This window comes from Mya arenaria, chromosome 10, assembly GCF_026914265.1.
Source record: "Mya arenaria isolate MELC-2E11 chromosome 10, ASM2691426v1".
Lineage (NCBI taxonomy): Eukaryota > Metazoa > Mollusca > Bivalvia > Myida > Myidae > Mya > Mya arenaria.
The window spans coordinates 73113805-73127272 of NC_069131.1; the positions used below are offsets into that span (position 1 = coordinate 73113805).

At 33.5% G+C, this 13468-nt stretch overlaps 1 protein-coding gene across 7 annotated transcripts in view; it reads left to right on the forward strand.

The window, feature by feature from the left end:
• LOC128205595 (potassium channel subfamily T member 2-like) overlaps nucleotides 1–13468 on the forward strand; it is an 83968-nt gene that overhangs the window by 50191 nt on the left and 20309 nt on the right. For 5 of the 7 annotated variants that reach the window (XM_052907327.1, XM_052907331.1, XM_052907332.1 and 2 more), the window contains 6 exons: nucleotides 119–227; nucleotides 1545–1653; nucleotides 4445–4480; nucleotides 5961–5987; nucleotides 10137–10286; nucleotides 11074–11270. In XM_052907327.1, coding sequence (XP_052763287.1) covers nucleotides 119–227; nucleotides 1545–1653; nucleotides 4445–4480; nucleotides 5961–5987; nucleotides 10137–10286; nucleotides 11074–11270 — 628 coding nt within the window. The remainder of the gene's footprint in view (nucleotides 1–118; nucleotides 228–1544; nucleotides 1654–4444; nucleotides 4481–5960; nucleotides 5988–10136; nucleotides 10287–11073; nucleotides 11271–13468) is intronic. The other 2 variants (XM_052907328.1, XM_052907329.1) reach the window with 2 other exon arrangements.

Below are 13468 nucleotides of genomic sequence, written 5' to 3' on the forward strand. Positions count from 1 at the left end.
AGGATCAAAACACTTGTGGAGGCCATCGGCCGTCAAATATTTTGCTGGAAAGAGCTAAGAGTATATCCAGTTTTTTTCTTTTGCGGTTGATAAATTTACTTATTGTTATACTTTATAGGACCAGCACACGATATTGAGGTCATGGGCTGTGAAGGACTTTGCTCCAAAGTGTAAACAGTACATCCAGCTTTTTAAACCGGAGAACAAAATCCACGTCAAGTTTGCAGGTACGAAAGATTGATTTTGATTTGAAAATGAAACTTTCTTGATAGTTAACTTGAATAGCCAAACCGCACTATACTTGAATAGCCATGCAGCACAAAGTTAAACTGGAATAGCCATGCGGTACCATAGCTACTTGTTGTTGTAGCTAGGCTTTAACCAGGTTTTCTCATAGTGAACCCTTCGAAGAGTGAATGACGTATGTCCTTGTTTGGGTGTCCTGGCATTCAACATCAAACTTACCTATGAAACTTAATAACTTTTATAAGGGTTGACATATCTTGACCAAACTTTGAATATAGAAAGAGTTTATGGTGACCTTTCATGGGATTGCGTTTGGGCCCCTAGGATCAAGCCCAAGGTCACTGTTACTAAAGATATAAAAACTGTTAAAACTGAATTACTTTCGTTGGGGTGGTTGTATCTAAACTTAACATGATTTTTATGAAGAGTTTATGGAGACCTTTCATGGAATTGCATTTTGGAATCCATGGGGACAATGTCAAGGTCACTGTTACTAAAAATGGAAAAACAATTGAAAATGAATAACTTAAGTTAGGGTTGACATGTATTTGCTGTACTTGGTATTTAGGAAGAGTTTATGGAAACCTTTCATGGGATTGCATTTTGGGCCACTGGGGTCAAGGTGAAGGTCACTGTTACTGAATATATAAACAGTTGAAACTGAATCTCGCAATGAAAGCTGAAGTTGTTCTGTCAATCATTAGTAGTCAGTATCAAAAGCTCTGCATAGCTTGTGTTTTATTGTTAATGCTCCGACTTATAAATAAAATTTATTTGACTTGACTTGAATCATTGAAAACCTAGTTTGGTTGTATTTTGCCTACTTGTTAATATTTTTTATCTTCCTAGGGATGTTTTGTTTTAAAATTAACAAAATTAAAGGCATTTAACCTTTTAGAATATGACTTTAATCTTTCCATATATATATTAAAATATTAAATAGGTAGTGAGTTCTAAAGAATCGGAGTCTATTAAGCCAGAAAAGAAGATATTAATTTGTTTGTAGTTAATCTATATTGACAATTGGAATATCTCCTGAACCTTTTGAAGTCATTTACCAGAAATTATATTACGGCCACGAACACTAGTTATTGATAAACTGTAAAACAACAAGGTTACATCCCACTAATTCTGCTTCCTTCTTTCCAGAACATGTTGCATATGAATATGAATTCAAATATGCGTTATTGACAAAGAACTGTCTGAGTCCTTGACTGTAAACTATTGTTTCTTAGCTTGTTAAGTCAGGCAAATTAATGAAAGGCTACATTCCACTAATTTTCCTTCCTCTTTTTCAGAACATGTCGTTTGTGAAGATGAATTCAAATATGCGTTATTGGCGAACAACTGTCTGTATCCTGGATTATCTACCCTTGTATCGCTGCTGGTTCACACGTCTGGCGGATTGTAAGTGCAGCATTTTCATTGGTAGAGTTATTGCCCATTGTAGAATAGAGTTTCTGTTAGGAGGCTCTTAGATTCACATTTGTTTTCACTTCTTATTCACAGTGTGTGTTGTTGTTTTTAAACTCGGTAAATAATAACCATTTTACAAACATTTAGTGCTGTTTAAAAACAAAGATATTCTCCGACATATACGAGTGATTCACATATTTAAAATCGATACATACACATGTATAACAAACATAAATTTTGAGTGATTAACCTTTAACTTTTTACTAAATAATGCATTTATGGACAATATCAATTACTGATAACAAATTGTGACCGTCTATTTATTAATATCTGAAAACGCAAAAATATTAAATGATTGGTGAGTGCTAAAAGATTTACTGTGATCTACTATAGTCTCATAAGGTAGAAATACCATGTTTTCTGCACCTGTCTTTCAAATTAGACTCTTTATCCTTCATAAGAACCATTGTTTTCAACATTTAATCATCCTTTTAGGTATATCAAAACAATTGTATTAATTGTGGTAAATCTTACGTGGGAGTAAGAGTGCATCTTTAAGTGTGCATCATGAATAGGCTTAATTTGAGAAACATATTTTTTCTTGCAGCTATTGCTGCTTGGCTTTATCAATATAATGATACACATTGTGGAAGTTACCTTCATAAGCCCGATGTTTGATATTACAAATTAGAGAAAAGTATAACAATTACATGACGAGGAACCCAGTTTATGCAGTGTTGTCATTCGGGCTTATTCTGGGCTGAAATCTATAAATAGTTACATTCTGATTGATTGTTTCTAAAATGATTGATAATTATATGGCAGGAATTCAGTTAAAAAACCCATGTCATTTCTTCACAATGCATCAGTAACATAGCTTATTATGTAATTATGTCTTCATCTCATGTTGTTAGTTGTTTGAATGGAATAAATATGGTATTTGTTGTTTAAGTTACATTGGGCCGATCTTTCAGGCCTACATCAGAATGTCATGAATCTTTACTGCTCTGGACGTTTCATGGACACATGCCATCGGCAGTACTCCTAACAAATTTTGTGACAACTGTGTCAGTTGTGCTTTTTTTTATATCAACATGTCGTAAAATCTTTTACTTTAAAAAATTATAACGATCCTGCTAACAACATTGGACCGCATTGTTGCTAACTTTTAAACATGAAACATTTTGTGATATGATGTTATATGTCAATAACACGAGGTTGTCTCAAAGTGGAACAGATTATACAGGTTGCCATGAAATCTTCAGAGAAGTAGAGATCTGAAAGTAAATAATGATGACTGTGAACCACTAATATATCAATATTCATAACTGTTAAACTGAAGAGATTTACTAGTCACCCTTGAAAAAGAAATGTAAGTGAGGTTGTCTTCATTCTAAGTTTAAACCAATTTAATTTTACAGCAATTGTGAAACAAGCTATTGCTACTTATATTAATCACTCTCATTGGCACGATGTTGCGCGAGAGTGTGGTCTTGTGTTGTGGGTGGAAACTGGAGTACTCAAAGGAAACCCACTTGTCCGGCTTGGTGACCACAAACTAAACTCACATTCACATGCGCCCAGACCGGGAATCGAAACCGGGTCGCCTAGGTGACCAGCGAGTGCACTAACCACTGCGCTAACCGGACAACCATCATTCATGCTTGTTTTGAACCAAGCTGGTATTTATGAATCTCCGAGCTTATCCATTTTAGCGTCATGTCAGTTACGCCTGGATCACAATTGCCTTTTACAAAATATGAATCTTTTTGCAAAATTCTGATTTTTGCTTTTGTTCACTATTTTTAGAGCAGCCATTTTGAAACATGCACATACATGTACAATATTATAGTGCTTCTTTTTCGTTTATTTCAAGGAAAAAAGTCACGGTATTGAGATACATTGGTTTCATTATCGCTGTTGAATTAAAAATTCAAACATTTTTCAAAAAAAAGTTCCAGATATTTATAACATAGTACACTCGCTGCCAGTGACAATACACTCATGTATAGCACAGCCCATAACTCGCGCTTTAATAATTATCCAGTTATGCCTCTCCTTGACAGAAACAACAGTTTAGGGTTTTGGCATTTGCTCTGCTGCGCTCTTTTCCTCGATGCTTTTTTGCTGAGGTTTCATTATCGATTTAGTTAAAGCTGATTAGCAAAATTAAATTTTTCCAAACATTTTTTATTTTTTTGTTGTTGTTGACGATCAAATTGTTTAGAACAACTGTATGCTAATTTATTAACTGTAGATAATCAAAAGTTCAATAATCCTATGAAAATCACAGGGATAAAGGTCATTGGAATTAGCATAGGTGAACTAAGGATGACCTGAAACAGTTGACTACAGTGAACCAGCAGAAATATTATGTGAAAAATCATGTTAAATATGATTTCAGTTTTGAAATATAAATTTCGAGATCTTTCTGAAATCGATCTGAATTCATTTGGGAATAAACTTATATGAGCTATAGTCAGCAGGCAATAATTTTAATCATTTTCTGTGGAAAAGAACTGATAACTGTCTACAGTAAAATACAGAATGTGCTGCACAATTGTTTATTATCAAGATATTATTAGGTTCCATACCAACAAATCCACAGAAAAAAGTGTTGATCGGGTCTCCGTGAACAGGATCGCCTTGAGAGTGAATTTTGAGTTCAACACTATCATTTTTGATATTGTTACATCTTTTCTGCAGTTTGTCACAATTTCATGTAACCATTCATCTCCACACTTAACTCAACCTTGTTTTATGATTTGTCTCGTTGCCATAGGTATGGGAAAGGTTCGATAGAAGGAACCATTCGCAGGTATGCAATCTTGTTGCCATGGCAATGTTGACATTTACTCCAGATTCTAGACCATGCAGTAAGATGCTGTTTTATGCCTGATTAAATTATTCACCTTGTCTTATAGAGTGTGTTCAAAAAATAAAACAGCTGCAGAACTTCCAAAACATGTTTTCTATCTTAAAGTTTTTTTTCGATTTTTGTAAGGGACTCGTTTATGTTTTGCATATAAAAGTCTGAGAGTGAAAATAAAAAAAAAGCTTGTTATGCAATAATAAAACATCACCAAAAAAACAAAAACTTAAGAGCTATAAAAATAAGAAGGAATGTGCTGTTTTCAAAAAGAGTATATTAAAGTAAGGCTATTGAAAGTTGAATTATTTTTCGGCTTGAATTTTCAAAATTCTGTTCAAATTAGAATCGGCCACTTGCTGTTTAGTGATTTAAAAAAGTGATGCCTCCATAAAATATGAGGGCAATTCGGCTTAAAAAAAAAACATGCATAAAACAAAACAGCATTTTTCCTGTCATGGGCCAGAAATCCTTTCCTTCTGTAAAAATGTTTACACCAGAGTGAGTTTTGTTATTATAATTAAATGTTGTAATCATTTACGCCAGAGGCCTGGTTTTTGTAGATTGCGTTTTTACGTTATGGTTTTGAGTATTTATTAAAGCATTTTGATGCAAACATATAACCGTAAAGTGTGAACATTCCCAGTATAGTTGTCTTTGTTGTTTTTGTGTTGTTGTTTTAAATTTGTTATTTATTTGTTATTGGATCTTTAAATCAGAGTTTGCTTTCAAATTAATAGTGAAATATAATTTGTTTTGTAATATTGAAGGTCCATTTATCAACATGCATACTTTATCAACATGCATACTTTATCAACATGCATACTTTATCAACATGCATACTTTATCAACATGCATACTTTATCAACATGCGTACAACATACTATTGAAAGACCATGATTTTTGGTAAGATATAAAGTCTGTGTTACAAAATAATTTGATTGTTTTGCTTGAAAAATCAAGTTGATTATAGTTAAGCTGACGAATGCATCTTTAACTTTGAAATAGATACACTTACTACACATAAGTGGTCAAAATTATATTTTGTTCAACAAAATGGCAATAGTTTTCAAATCTGCTGTAAAGTTATTTGGTAAGTCGGCAGTCAGCTTTTATTGATTTAAATCAGGTGAATTGGTATGTTTTAAACAGGGGCTGGGTTGATAGACAAAATATAATCTCGACCACCAAGCAGGTTTAAGGATTATTTGTATGCATTTACAAAAGTAAAATGGTCATGCGACATGCATCACTTTAAACCATTTATTTTGGTAAAGACATTCCAGTAACCTCGAACCTTTACAAAATTACAAATGTTGATAACATGGACCTAGGTGTTTAATTTGATATTTTTTGCTTCTGCCTTGTTGGATTGCATTGAGAATGGGATGTTTTATTGTTTTAATTATCATTCAAAATACCATTCTAGTGACATTGTTCGTAAATATCATATCAGGTCTGTTTTAAAGTTCACGCTTCACTAATGTAATTTCTTTTTATATCATTGTACATTTTTATTTAATGCTTGCTTTACAAATTACATATTCCAAACTGGCTTAGAACACAGACTTTCAATTTAGGTTTCTAATGAAATGGCATAAACTACTTGAATGCTGAATTTTTTGTATTTCTGTTATGCAGCAAAAAAACAATGTTGAAAAAATAAACAAAATATTGCGATAAAAATGCATATAGTTAAGGGAGATATCATAGACATTTAGTGTTCTAGTTAGCATGGAATAATTCATTTTTATTGTGTGAAACATACTTCATCTTCATTAAATTGTTCAGTGGCATAGCTGGCATTACCAACAATACACATTTACAAACAAATAAAAAATATCTAGAAAATTTTGAACATTTCCAATCAATCTAAAGAGACTTAAGACACCAGATGAAGCAATTGCAAGAATATAAGGAAATTGTAAAAAACTTACATAAAATTGATATTGTTGTGTACAAAGCATTCAATCTTAATAACTGATGTATCACATCTCTTACAGTACATGCTTGATTATTTCTTTCGCAGTTTTTGCCGTATTTTTCCAGTTCGAAATATACTGGGTGTGTCTACCATGTAAATCCTAGTTAATTTATAAAAAGTGTCAGTATATGTTTCTGTACTAATCACATAACTTTCACATGCTAAATATACAAACTATGAACTGGGAAACCATAATGTGCTATTTTTAAACGGGTAAACTCAGCTGAGACAGCAACAAAATATTCTTTTCATCATGTAAAATGTTGTATTATCGTACGAATATTAACAACTGTAGCCTTGTCTTGTAGAAATACTGTGTTTGCCAATTATGGGACCATCTGGTGTCTAGCCCCTTTAACCTTTTACTGCAATGCATTAAAGTCGTAAATGCCTGTCAAGTGATTGAAAAAAAGCATGTACCATGGCCACTCGTGTAAGATAGGTTCATCCCAACACTCATGCAGGGTGTTCTACGGAAACTTGGTAAACCTTGCTTCTGCAAAACACCCTATGCTCAGGTCAGGAGAAACTATCTTGCACTATCGGCCATGGAAGATAATAAATTAATTGACTGTGCAGTTTCACACAAATGACTCTCACATCAGCTATGCCTCTTTTGTTTCATCAACATCATCATGATCATGATCATCATCACATTGTCGTCATCATCATCGTTGTCGTCATCGTCGTCATCATCATCATCGTTCACGAAACTTAATCTTTCCAATGCGCAGGTCCAGAACTAATGCTGACAATACTAAGTAACTGACTGGTTACCTTACAAAACAATTCTTTTTCTTTCCATTTTCAACCATTCTCTGAAATTGTTTGTAATTAGTCAAAACAAGCCTTGCCTATGTCTCCCCTCCCTCCCCCTCCCCCTCAAAAAAGAAGTAAAAAAAGAAGAAAACACCAATTAATGATAAGAGACATTTTTCAGAGATAAAACATTGATGTTGAGATAAGGCAATAGGATGTTTCAGGGGTCAGGGGTTATTTTCGTTCAGGTCAAAAAGGGATGAACAAGAATTGTTTTATAAGCAGCCTTCTTGACCTCTGTTTCTTGTTGTTATGTGTTATAGTGTTAGCATATAACTTGACCCTGTTGTTTGTCTTTGTGTTGTGATGTTGCCTTGTATTACATGTAAAGCGGGCTCAGCGTAAGACAGGTGTAACTCAGTATAGAATAAGGAGTTATGATTTGTTTTGCGTTAAGCCTGTTAGATATCAAATGAACTGCTCCTGTACAAACTATGATTAATAGTCATGTGCCAGATTGTATGAAGTAGAGTCTTGTTATTTGTCTTAAGGTTTTTTTGTCCAAGGTTGAGAAATGAGTAAATTAAAAAATGGAAAAAAGGATCAAAATTAACTGATAGTCGTTAAAAAAAGACAGACTATTTAAATGGTGAATTAGGGTTTAAGCCAGGTTAATAAAGGACAGGTTGCTGCAGATCTAGGGGACAGATAAGGTCACATTGTATCAGGGTCAGGAGAATTTGAATATTATGATTTTGACAGAACATGTAAGAAATCGTTATTGGGGGGTCAGGATGGAAAGAGGAGGGACAGAATGCAGCACTCTTCTGTAACACTTAAGTCTGTTGACTGCATGATAAGCCAGTGCCCATTTAACTGTTTTGTTGTAACTGTATGGTCCTTCATTATTGACTTATTTTAAACACTTTTTATGATTGGACAAACCTATTATTTACATGTGGAATTTAATTATTTTTTCGTTCAATCTAAAAAAAAACCTTGACAACTGGCGTCTGGTTATTTGTCATTTTTGTTTGGCTGTTTATTGAAGATTGTTTTGATTTTGCTAATATTTGTATTTCCACTATTTTGTAAATTCAGAATGTGTTAGAAAATAGACATTGAATGAATATCCTGCTTTGTATATGGAAGCCATTTATATCATTGTGTCGCTTAATTATGCCTAAATAATAAAAAAAGTGAAAAGAACCTAGCAAATTTAAAGCAATCTTTAGCAGGGAGGTACATGTAAAGTGAGTCCAGGATGGTTTAAGGGAGGTGTTTGAGTATGATTTCGAAATCGGACTTGAACCAATTTTGAAATCAGACTCAAAAATCAGTTTAAAAAATCAGACAAACCGATTTTGACATCAGACTCAACAAAATCACTTAAACCGATTTTTGACATCAGACTCAAAAATCTCTCTTAAACTGATGTGGAAATCAGACTCAAAAATCTTACTTATATCTACCCTCCTGCTGACTATAGTTTCTGTTATTGTTTATACTTAGTGCTTTGTTTATGCTTATGGTACTATTGACCGTTCCTGCTTGTACAAGATTGTGTTTAATGCATATTGCGCACCCATATATAATGAACCTCTCTTGTTGCAAATTGACCATTGTAATTTCACAGCTGCTTCTAATGCCTTTATGTTGCTATTCATGATGTTCATTTTCAGCTCTTTGCAAGGAAAAAAAGCCTTCCACATGTTCAGCACTTCTTTAGGCTGTTTATTATTAGTCTAACAATAAAGGCATTAAAAATCATATATAATCAGTTAGTATATAGCCATTCTAGTCAGATGATAATGATTGGGGAAAAATTGCTTTTAATCGGAAATTTGATTTGGTTTGTAATCATTCATTTTAAGATATTAAATGATTGTTAAGCATTACCGGTAATATCTTGTCCTTCTCTTACAACTCTATGCTTGTAATTTTCTGTGCGGGAACTTATGTTTATCTAATAATATATTTGTATGTATTCAGTTTCAGAATATTTTCGCGTTATGTACAATTATATTAATCATAACTATACCTTCACAATATAACAAATATATAATATATAATTATGGCTGAACCCACTGTATATTAAATATTTATTGTATTTTACAAATTACTTAATATAAGAGCATAGTCAAATATATTTTTGAATAAGGAAATGATGTTGAAGAAATATGTGCCACTTGAAAAAAATTATATGGGCCGTAATAATAATAATAATAATAATAATAATAATAATTAAAGAGAATCAACTCCTTTTACAAGTTTCTATACATAAAATTGAATGGCCTTGAATTAATTTTAAATTCATAAGTAAAGAACAATCATGATATTTACATAAATAAAATAATTGGGAGGGGGCAAAGAGAGACTGAAATAAATGGGGAAAAATAGATACTGAAATAAATGGGGATGGGGGAGGAATATAGAACGAAATAAATGGGGAAAATAGAGACTGAAATAAATTTGGAAAAATAGAGACTAAAATAAATGGGGATAAATAGAGACTTGGATGGATTCGGAAAAATGGACTCTAAAATAAATAGGGGAATATAGAGACTGAAATAAATTGCGAAAATAGAGACTGAAACAAATGGAGGAAATAGAGACTGAAATAAATTGGAAAAATTGAACACAAACTGTGTATTCAGGATTGTATATTAAAAAACTTTTCGCTCATGTTTCAATACTTAATTTAAATAAGTCTTCAGTTCTATTTATGGACTCTGCAAGCTGAATCTTCTTATCTATTAATGGAAACTCCTGATTAAATTCCAACGAAATAAAGTCCATCCACTTTTTGTTTAATTTTATGACAAAATAATGTACATTGCCTTCTTTTTTCTCCAATCACAGTGAAGGCGAGCTGGCAACAGACCAATGGCAGCAGACATACGGTCGTCACTCTGGTAACGAGATCTACCACATACAGCTGGAGCGGAGTCTCTTTTTCAGCAGTTATGTGGGAAAATCTTTCACTACGGCTTCTGCTGAGGCGCATCAGAGGTAAGCTGGAGAGAAATTATATATTTTTGTCATAATATATCTCTTTCCTTGTCTATTTCACATTTTATATCCATATTTCACATCGTGATTTCAAATGTCAATTACACATGTCTAATCATAAATTATCTCTGTTTCAAACATCTATTTCATATGTCTGTTTTATCTCTATTCATATCATATCTTTTTTTCACATTTCAATTTCGAATGTCTTTTTCACAAATCTCTCTATTTCATATCTGTATTTCATATATCTATTTCTTATCTCTGTTTCACATGTCTATTTCATATATCTTTATTTTATATGTCTATTTCAGTTGTTTATGTCATACCTTTCTATTTCATGTCTTTCTAATTCATGTCTATATAACATTAAAGTTATGTCTATTTCATATCTCTATTTCACATAACTTTCCTACTTCTATTTCACATGATTTTTCATATCACTCTATTTCACATGTCTATTTCATATCTCTATATCACATCTTTGTTTTTCATCTCTATTTCTTATGTGTTTATCATATCACAATTTCATATGTCTGTTTGATACATCTGTTTCATATCTCTATTTCACATGTCTGTTTCATATATCTTTTTCACATGTCTATGCTCCATAATTTTCCTTATTGGGTCACTTATCTTTATATTGTACCAATTTTTTTTCCAATTCCGATGAATAAATGAAACATTTCCCATAAATTGACCAATGTTAACAGGATAATAACGTGATATATACCTTATGAGGTTGGTAGGTGACCCCTTAACATGTAATATTGTCTACCAATTTCAGGTTTGGCATATCGCTTGTGGCCATACTTGACACAACTGTTGACGAGCCTCATCTCCAACTCAACCCCGGGCCCAGCTACATACTCAAGGGCTCCGATTTCTGTTTCTACATGAGCGTGACCAAGGAGGAATATGCAAAAATACAGCCGGACGCACTCAGGCAAGACGATACCAAGTCTACACGAGCAAAAAATATGGGTAAGTGTTTGGAAGTATCCAGTAGCAGGATGTAATGCATGCCGATAGTTAGTGTTACATGAACAGAGAACTTATGTAATTATTAAGAAGAGAATTGTTGAGTGTTTCATAAGCTTCACATTTTTTTTTGAAAAGGGAATTGTGATAGTCTTGGAATAGTCCCTTCTGTCATTTTTCTCGTGTGGATGCAGAAAGATCAAAACAAAAAAAGGTTAAGAAATTTGGTTCACATGTTGCAAGAGACAATATGCACAAGAACAGCATAGCAAATGAATCTTGCTTTTATAATGATTTAGTTATGCCCTTTTTTAACAGAAAATCAAGAGACCAGCATTGGTGCTTGCTCTTCGAGCTCTCATTCAAGCCTAAGTTGCTCTTTAAAAAGACAGTTTAATAGTTATTCAATTTGGAATCAGAATCTGGTAATCCTTCCATAACTACACGTATGTTAGGCCATTATCATTTTGAGCCGAGACGTTTTTATTATGTCACCTGCAAAGCTGTGCTGATACTGTGAGTTACATTTACTTTGTTTGTCATCGGTTTTATCAGCATTAAAACTTTCATATAGCCTTCAAACTTGGTACACACATTGGTCATTGTCTGCAGATGACCTCTATTTATGATGGAGTCAATAGGGCAAAGGTCATGTTGACCTATACTGGAAAACATGGTCGCTCTCGACAGTCTACACATCTGATAAGCAGCATTCTATTTCTTTAATACTCCTTTTTTCTGACAAGAATAAAGTGTCTTAGTTTGCAGGAGTTGCAATTGCTAGACAGTGCATGAATAATTTTGCTTTCTATTTTCTTTTAGGAAAACAAAAGGGTATCTATTTTTGTATTTTTTAGGTGATAAGTTTATTAAGCATTCAGATTTAGGCTACTATAAATTGATTGCTAGATTTTCATCCCCGCTTGCCCCCTCTTTCTTCTGCCACCCCTTATTGACTCCAGTAAAAATGATACAATAGAGTCTGTATTTACGTACCAGCCCTGAAGTACTGTCCGGTAATTACAATTGTTCATACCTACATGTACATTCACATGTAATGCACCAGTCAATTGTAACCACAGCCCCCCAGGTCCGGGGAATAGCCAGGACTTTGACTTACGGTCCAGCCAACCCCGGGTAAAATCCCCGCCCTGCGGGGACGAACTGATGATTAAACCCCGGCCAAATGCCTCCGCACCCCAGAGACTCTATATAAGGCCCAATCTCCATTAAATTTGGCCCTATGACAAAACCACCGCGGTCACCCGGCCCTGCGGGGGCACCTGAACAGTAAAATAACAGCCCTTTTCCCCGGCTATCCCCGGTATACCCCCGGACCGGGGGGGGGGGGGATGGCCATGGTTACAATTGACTGGTGCATAGAAAACAAGAATAGTTTTCATCATGTTTGTGGCTAGTCTAGAAACACTTGTATATGGTCTCTTAAGCAATTAGAAAGAGCATGAACACTGATCAACAGTGAAACACTGATCTAAGACCCCCCCCCCATTTAAAAAGAAAATCAGATGAAAATCTAGCAATTGATTTATATTGGCCTTACCAGCAAAAGCTAGCATTTTGTGCTTATTTAGAAAAATCAATGCAATTTCCTGTCATTTTTAGCTTATTAACTTTTTCACATTATTATATCAGCATTGAATTTTTTGATAGCATTTTTTTTTTAATAAAGAACAGTATAAAAGTATTTCTTGGTTGATTTTTCAAATAAATCAAATTGTTAAACTCCTATTTCCAAAATCATACTATACCTTCCCCGACACAAAGAAAGTAGCTTTTGTGTAACTGGTGATGGAACTAGCATCATTCTATTACTGCTTCATCATAATGTGTAAGTTTTCAGACAAGCAGATTTCTTAGTTATAACAAAATAGATTGCATGAAAGTAAAAACATTCTCAGAATAATTTTGTACAGTTTAACATGTAAAAGACTTTTATCACAATTTTTTTCTTTCACCTAAGGCTGTACTGTTTGTTTTCAAAATAATCTCAATCGGGCACAAACAAGCAAGGAATTTCATTTATATCTAGATAATGTAGATTTTCATTCCAGACCACATACATACCTAGAGCTCTTGTTCATAAACTAACAAGAGTTATTACAGACTTTTATTCAACAAATCAAGGTTTTGGTTCAATGAGGTTAGATTTGTAATTGTTCCTTCACACTGAATCTTGGTTA